Source organism: Carica papaya, chromosome 6, assembly GCF_054855325.1.
Source record: "Carica papaya isolate Zhongbai chromosome 6, ASM5485532v1, whole genome shotgun sequence".
NCBI lineage: Eukaryota > Viridiplantae > Streptophyta > Magnoliopsida > Brassicales > Caricaceae > Carica > Carica papaya.
In genome coordinates this window covers 28,414,055-28,422,192 of record NC_142314.1, presented here as the reverse complement: position 1 = coordinate 28,422,192, position 8,138 = coordinate 28,414,055, and the positions used below count along the sequence as shown (strand labels likewise).

The window sequence follows — 8,138 nt, the reverse complement described above, 5'->3', positions numbered from 1 at the left end:
ATCCATCAAGTGCTAATGAACAAATTCATATTTCAAAAACTTTGGTTTTAAAAACATTAATTTATGATAGTCAAATGTCAAATCAAATTTAAAATAATAAAAATAATTTTTTTTAAAATCAGTCCAGTTTAATTTAAACTAAAACATAGGATAAATGATATAATTTTTAATTTTATATATCATAAAATAAAATTTTAATTATATAATACTTAATTAACTTAGTCCATTTAATTGAGTAGAATCCAATTTTTCCATCCATATTGAATTACAAATAAACTTGCTTGTTATACTTCATTTCCATTGTCATATGAGATAATAGCAAATCAAAATTCACCTACAAAAATCATTATCATACCCAATGTATCGATATTAAGAAACTTACGATCGAGGTAAACTCCACCAATGCAAGTTCTATGGTCGAGGTAGACTCCATCAGTGCAAGTTCATTTTCCCAGCAACAAAACTCTTAAGCTTTTGATCGATAAATTATAAGTAGTCATATAAAGATGTTTCACTTTATTTAAGAGATCTAATTCTTTCAAATTTATTGCGACGTTATTTTTTCCGATAATCTTTAAATCCGCTGAACCCACAACATCCCAATGAACAATTTTATTTTGCCTCAGGCTCCTATTGATCTTCTGTTCCACCTCCATGTGAGCCACACTGACACTACTAAGGCTTGTGCTTTATGTACTTTTTGCTTTTCCTAATTGTAGAAGAAGAAAGTTCATTTAATAGTGATAAATTATTTATATTTTATGGGTAAATAATTAAAACAGTTTTTTACATTGTCTGGAAGAACATTGTAATTTTAGTTCAGAAATTTAGGATGTTTTAATAGTCATAATTTTTTAATTTTGAATAGAAAAAATGTAGTTATAAAAATTTAGTAGTAGTCTGAGTAATATGAATTTACAGCTTCAAGAGTGTGAGTGGCGGCGGGTGCTCTTCCTTGTTTTGCTTTTATTTTCTGAAAATGCGCGAGAAAAGAAGAGAAAAAGCAAAAGGCGAATGGCGACCCGTCAAAAAAGCCATGTTCGTAAATACCCAGACTTTGTAGGGTAAAGTAGTAAAATCGAATAGGGTTTTACCCACCCATATTCCCTCCATCGTCATCGTCAGAGGAAGAAGAAGGACACTGAGCTGGTGAGGAAAGACATGGTTTCTGATAATTCTCTCTCTTCTTCTAACAACAGCCGCTCTCCCGCTTCCAACTCCTTCACTACTCGGTGCACATACTCTCTCTCTCTCGACTGTATTACACATATCTCGGAGAACGTCCAATATCCATTTCTTCTTCATGCTCTCATTGATTTTTGAGGAGTTAACGAAGAGTGGCTTTTCCGTTTTAAGAAATATTCACCTTTCTGGTTTTGTTGTTTTTGGCGGATTAGAATATGGAAGTGTCTTGTCTGTTCGTGATTTTATCACTTTTAAATTCAGGCTTATTCTAATTGTCAGTTTCTTTGCTTACTTTAAATTATTCTTTAATCCACATCTTTGATCAAAGAAAAAGTAATTTTTTGTGTTAGGTTCTGTACTTGCCTTGATTACTAATGCTGTATGTGATTCAGTATGATCATGAAGAGCACCCTACAATGCCCACTTGTTTCCTTGTGCCATTTACAACATAAGAAAGATTATGAGGAAAAAAAAAATGGAAATGCAACAGAAAATGAAACAAAATAGTATTAAGCTCACAGGATCTCAGTCTGAATCCCAGTCCATCTTCAGGCGCAACTTTTGGATCTTTTAACATAACATAACAATGCAACTTTTGAAGTTTTTTCGTTTCTGATTACTAATGCAACTAACTCTGTTAATTTTGCAACATTCTTTTAATAAGATTGTTGCTGTTTTCTGCAACTTTTGTTTTTTTTTTCAAATATCATATGTGGTAGAATTTGTGGGTTCAAGAAAGGAAATTTGTTGCTTAGTAGGCATTTGAAACCTATAAAAGCAGATTGGGAACTAATAATAGGGTTCTTTCTTTTTTTTAAAAAAAATCCCCTGGTTCTCTCTCTGTTTTCTCTCTTCTCTGCTTCCTCTCATTTAATTTTCCCTCTCCTTTTTTCTCACTTTTTTCCAACTGCATACATGGCTGAGAATGCATGTACCAGACTTTTTAAGTTTCGGAAATCGTTTAACTAAGTTCTGGCTTTGGTGCAGTTGGTCTAGTAATGGCAGTGATGCTGCTTATGCAAACATTTACATTGTGTATTTCTATCATCCTTCATTTTGCAATTCACCTAATAAGCTGTTTTCTCATGCAGAATATTTTCAGATGTTGCAGGGGATATTACGATCGTCGTTGATGGAGAATCCTTTCTGTTACACAAAGTAAGCTCTCCATTTCAACCAATCTTCAGAGATTCTACCATACTACAGTCTGCACGATTAAATTGTCTGATTTTGTTGTTCTTGAATAATGATTCGTTGAGAGCTTTCTCCTGTTTACCCTATATCAGTAAATCAGGCTTGAGCAGACCTTAATTCCATATTTATGATTATTGCTTCCAATAATCAGGTCCGTTTAGTTTGACTTGTCTTCGCTTGAATGTGATGATGTCCCAAAGAAATTTTGTAAGGATAGGTAACTAGAACTAGGCTACTAGTAGGCAATGACAAGCTACCTATATTTTGCCTGATAGAGCTTCGGTTTAATACCATTTATTTCGTTTGGAACTAATCAATTACTATAACTGGTTTTTGGTTTCCTGAAGTTTCCACTAGTGTCTCGCTGTGGAAAGATTCGGAAAATGGTTGCAGATGCCAAAGATTCTAATATATCGAGATTGGAGCTTCTAAACTTTCCAGGTGGACCCCAGACATTTGAACTAGCAATGAAATTCTGTTATAGCATCAATTTTGAGATCACAGCTGCAAATATCGCCCACCTTCGCTGTGCTGCGGAATACTTGGAAATGACAGAAGACTACAGGGAAGAAAACTTGATTGCACGAACTGAGGTCTATTTGAATGAGGTTGTAGCTCAGAGTCTTGAAAAGTCTGTGGAAGTTCTTTCAAGTTGTGAGCTGCTGCCTCCAATAGCTGAAGAAGTGGGAATTCCAAAGAGATGTGTGGAGGCCATCGCCGTTAATGCTTGCAAGGAACAGTTGGTGTCAGGTCTATCTCAGTTGGATTGTGACAGTGAATGTACAGCACTTAAGAGTGGTTGTCTTGATTGGTGGGCTGAGGATCTTTTAGTGCTAAGGATTGATTATTATCATAGGGTTATATGTGCAATGGGAAGAATGGGTGTTCGACCAGATAGCATTATAGTCTCTGTAATGCATTATGCTCAGGCATCACTGAAGGATATTGGGAAATTTCAAGGTTGGAATCCTGCAAAGATGAAACCAGATCCTGGCATGGGAGAGATTGATCAGAGGACAATTGTGGAAACTCTTGTAAGTCTCATGCCGACTGAGAAAAGTTGTTCTACTCCACTCAGTTTCCTGTTTGGGATGTTGAGAGCAGCAATTATGGTAGATGCTAACATTGCCTGCAGGCTTGAGCTGGAGAGGGCAATTGCTCTTCGGTTGGAAATGGTTTTGCTTGATGATCTACTTATGCCATCTCTCCGACCTGGTGATTCATTATTTGACGTTGATACTGTGCATAGGATACTGGTAAATTTCTTGCAAAGGATAGAAGATGAAGATGATGAAGATTGTGGGTATGAATCAGAAGGCCTTGGTTCTCCAGGACATGGTTCTTTGTTGAAGGTTGGGCGGCTTGTAGATGCATACTTGGCAGAAATTGCGCCTGATCCTTGTTTGAGTTTGCAGAAGTTTATTGCTATGATAGAAGTACTGCCCGACTATGCTCGTGTGGTAGATGATGGACTATATAGAGCAGTTGATATATATTTAAAGGTAAAAAATTCCCTAAGATAGATCACTTAAAATTATGTGCATCAAATTTCTTTTTCCAATCATTTTCATTTACAATTAAGTTATACGCATGTGATTTATCTAGGATTTGACTGACTCCTTTGCTTTGATTTATACACCAACGATTCATTGCCTTCCTTTTAGGTCAAATGCCCTTGTGGGAAAATATGCTTTTGCATCATTCCACATATTCTGAAGCATTTACGGTCAACTAAATTTTTGGAGGCTGATGTGCTTAGAAAGGGAATGTTTTACATTGTTAAACTTATACTTAATTGATTTTTAGGCCCATCCAATGCTCACTGAACACGAGTGCAAGAAACTCTGCAAGTTCATAGACTGCCAAAAGCTCTCGCAAGAGGCTTGCAACCATGCTGCACAGAATGACCGACTGCCAGTACAGATGACCGTGCGAGTTCTGCATTGTGAGCAGCTACGGTTGAAGAATGCCTTGTGTGGAAGCTCTGGAGATGGATTCATGTCGCAGAGAATTAGCAGTGGTGTGCCAAGTGCAGCTATGTCACCTCGAGATAATTATGCATCTTTAAGGAGAGAGAACCGAGAACTTAAGCTTGAAATTTCGAGGATGAGAGTGAGACTGAGTGAGTTGGAGAAGGAACAGATGGTAATGAAGCAAGGAATGATAGATAAGTCAGGAAATGGGAAAACGTTTTTGACCTCCCTTTCTAGAGGTATAGGAAGGATTGGAATATTTAGCGGGCCCGGGGGTGGAAAACGACAAAAATCTAGTCGAAAATCTAGGGGATCGGGATTGGAAGGGAAACTTGGTAGGAGTCGAAGACATTCTGTTTCTTAAGTGTTGGAATTACTCATTGTATTTCAAACTAAACATAACCTTTTGGATCTTATATGCTCATATCTTATATACAGATAAATATAAAGAAAAGAAACTATAGGGGAGAAGAAGAAAATATCATAACTTCATTTAATTTAATTAATGCTAATGTAATTGTTTAAAATAATATAGTACATTTTAAAATGTTATTTTAGTTAATATTTTTTAAATCATATCATACTTTTTAAAATATTATTTTAATTAATATTGTTTTGTTAATTAAATATGTTTAGAAGTTTCTTCATGTATAAATTCCTAACAATGTTTAACTTAAAATTGTTTTATTTAAATATGTAATTAATTAGTTTAAAATATTAGTATTATTTAATTATTAAGAAGTAGTTATTATGTTGTAATTTTTTATTTTTTATAATTATTTATATCATTTACAAATTTTTTATAACGGTCTGTGAATTTAAAAGAAAATAAATTATAAATTGAATGTGGAAGCGAAATAAGTAGTTAGGGTTTACATTTCTTACACAATAATTTAAATTACCCAATAAAACTACGAGAATAATCATTTTAAAAGAAATAACGAAAAATCAAAGAAGTAAATGGAAAATAAACAAGTAGGCATCCTACTCGCAACCCTCTTATGTCTAGGATTTTAGATTTTGGTTCTCTTGATCTGAAAAGCTTAATGAAAGAATACACTACACTGCCCTAATAAGAATATCACGCTATTCACCGACATAGAAATGAAGGTTGATAAAAATTATGAAAACAACTAATGGAGTTTTTAATTTAAGTAAATCCGTTTATCATAAATAAAATCATTTACAGCATACTTACCGTAGCGAAATTTTCAAAACCAACCAATATAGTCAATAATATAAACAATATCGTAATCTCATATGCAATCAGTCGACAACAACAACTTTCTCTTTTATCTGCCTATTAGTATCCATGGTGGTCCATAGGGATGTCCCCACTACGCGTGAACTTTTTTTTTAACATTTTCAATTAACGGACCGTCTCCATACCCTGTCCAATATGAGTACCAAAATACCATCTCTCAATACTTCGTTCGGCATGAGGGTGAAACGGGTCGTCCCCATACCCTGTTTGGTATGAGCGTCAAAATACTAATTCTCGATACACCGTTCGGTATGAGGCAACGTTCATGGTAGGGTTCCCTATGTACTCGGTCCGTCCATCACCTCCCAGGATATCCAGTAAGGCTACCGTTCATCCATTTACTTAATCAAACAATTTTGTTTACCTTTAATTTTCAGTTTCCTATTTAACTGTAATCACATAAAACAAGTAATACATGCATCAAGGAAACACAATCGTATCATCATATCAATTTTAGTGTATTATCATGGATTCAAAACTGTAAAATCAACCAATCAGCTAAACACGACAAATAGTAATAAATAACCGGTTCCGCCTCCATTAGTGACATATAATTAATTATGAATATTTTTTAAACTACATAAAATACCGTATTATTACTAATTAAACTTCAATTCCATAACAGGGATTTAAGTGAGAGATTCATACTCAAATTGATGTCCGAAATGTTAAACTTTCAGCTGCGCCTACTGGCGGTCCCCATATTCCCTAGATTTTTCTTCGGGGATTAAAACACACCTCAAGTACCTAGAAATACCCAAAAAAATCCAAAATCAGGGTTAAAAACCCTTTTTGGCCAATTTTGAAATTCCGGCACACTGGCTCCCTCGTGCTTTGGCAACGGCACTGCTGCCCACGACGACAATTTGCCTCTGGTTGGCCCATTTCAGCCGATTTCGTACCAATCCTTGCGAGAAAACACGTTAAGGGGTCTCGGTTGGCCGAAAAGTCAAAAAATCGAAGCTTACAAGCGGCAGGGTTTTTCGATGCGGCAGCTCCGCCTACTCACCTTCGCGGTTGGGTGTTTTGTTTCGGTCAATCTATAGAGAAAGGAATAATGATTACAATAGTAAAAAAATTACACGAAACGGGAATCGAGAATGGCCTTATCGGAGGCGATTTTTACTTTTTCCCATAGCAATGCTGCCGGGCTTTGCCCCCCGGTTTTCGACTCATCTGTTGGTCCTTTTACTCCGATTTGGCCGTGAGGATATTCAAAATTAAATTTCGAGTGAATGAAATATTTTTTACCTCATTTGGTAGTCGGAAGTGGCTCCAGCATGATGGCAGGCACAGTCGGCTCCCTTCTCGGCGACTGGCTCTTCTTCTCCGGCGGGGGGGTCTAGCTGTAATGGCCCCAGAAATTTAAAATGAAATGCGTATTAAAAATATCAAATGCGGAAGCGAAGTCAAAAATTTGATTAACATCCCTTACACTAAAACCAAAAACGTGCTCACAAAATATAAAAGATCAAACTACCTAAAGGAGAAACTTGAAAGTAAAAGCTACGAATATGACTATGGAGTCTTTAGGCGTCCCCTTCGTCGTCCTCCTGCGGAACGGGCTCGGGAACAATGTCTTCCTGATCTAAAATGATTAAATAAGGAATGAGCTACACTAGCCCAGTAAGGACATCACGATATCTCACCGTCACGGAGGTAAAGGTGGGTAGAAAACACAAAAAGACCAATGGAGCATAATTTACAACAAATTCTTTTGTCAATAATAAATCCTTTACCATCCACTTACCTCGGTGAAATTCATAAAACAGTATACGAAAGCAATAACATTATCATCATCATGAAATCATATATAAACTGTATAACATAATACTTATCACGCCTTTTGTAATTCAATCATTACACAACATATTTTCCTCTTTTACCAGTCCACTAGTATCCATGGGGATCCATAGGGGTCCCGCTACCCGTTAATCCTTAACACTTGAAATCAGATTCCAGGGTCGTCCCCATACCCCGTCCGGTATGGGCGCCAAAACTATAAACCCCATTACCCCGTCCGGTATGAGGGTGAAACGGGCCGTCCCCATACCCCGTCCGGTATGGGCGCCAAAACACATAAGGTCTCATACCCCGTCCGGTATGGGCGCCAAAACACATAAGGTCTCATACCCCGTCCGGTATGAGAGACCACAATCCCGGTAGGGTTCCCTACGGACCCGGTCCGTCCACCATCTCCCAGGATAGCTAGTCAGGCTGACCACATTATACAATTACCCATTTACATAATCTTTCATTCTCTTTTTCCTCAGTCAACATCATCAATCCACATACAAACAAGCAAAACGGTAATTTATGCCAAACAGACAACATACAGCATCAATATCCCAGTCATTCAATCCATAATCAATAAAACAGTAAAATATGCACACGAAACTATAAAATGAAAACATCAAACCTCATACTGCATTTAAAACTGTAAAACAGGCCAAATAACAGTTAACCAACAAACATACTAGACTCGGGCTCCATTAGCGACCTTAAGCAATTTCACACATTCG

At 36.5% G+C, this 8,138-nt stretch overlaps 1 protein-coding gene across 2 annotated transcripts; it reads left to right on the top strand.

Annotated features, from left to right (window-relative positions):
- The first annotated feature begins 975 nt into the window (after nt 1-975).
- On the top strand, nt 976-4,768 carry LOC110812926 (Phototropic-responsive NPH3 family protein). Of its 2 annotated transcripts, none has more exons than XM_088223446.1 (4): nt 976-1,232; nt 2,288-2,343; nt 2,727-3,881; nt 4,186-4,768. In XM_088223446.1, the coding sequence occupies exons 3-4, from the start codon at nt 2,763-2,765 to the stop codon at nt 4,714-4,716; spliced, it is 1,650 nt and encodes a 549-aa protein (XP_088079572.1). In that variant the 5' UTR covers nt 976-1,232; nt 2,288-2,343; nt 2,727-2,762; the 3' UTR covers nt 4,717-4,768. The 2 variants fall into 2 exon arrangements, with proteins under 2 accessions (XP_088079572.1, XP_021895541.1); XM_022039849.2 differs by having other exon boundaries at nt 2,277-2,343.
- Nucleotides 4,769-8,138: the final 3,370 nt, after the last annotated feature.

Excerpts from the sequence above, each read along its gene's own strand:
- LOC110812926 (XM_022039849.2), top strand. The coding sequence starts at position 1,162 with ATGGTTTCTGATAATTCTCTCTCTTCTTCTAACAACAGCCGCTCTCCC. Across the intron at positions 2,344-2,726 it reads AATCCTTTCTGTTACACAAA|TTTCCACTAGTGTCTCGCTG; the intron begins GTAAGCTCTCCA and ends GGTTTCCTGAAG. Across the intron at positions 3,882-4,185 it reads CAGTTGATATATATTTAAAG|GCCCATCCAATGCTCACTGA; the intron begins GTAAAAAATTCC and ends ATTGATTTTTAG.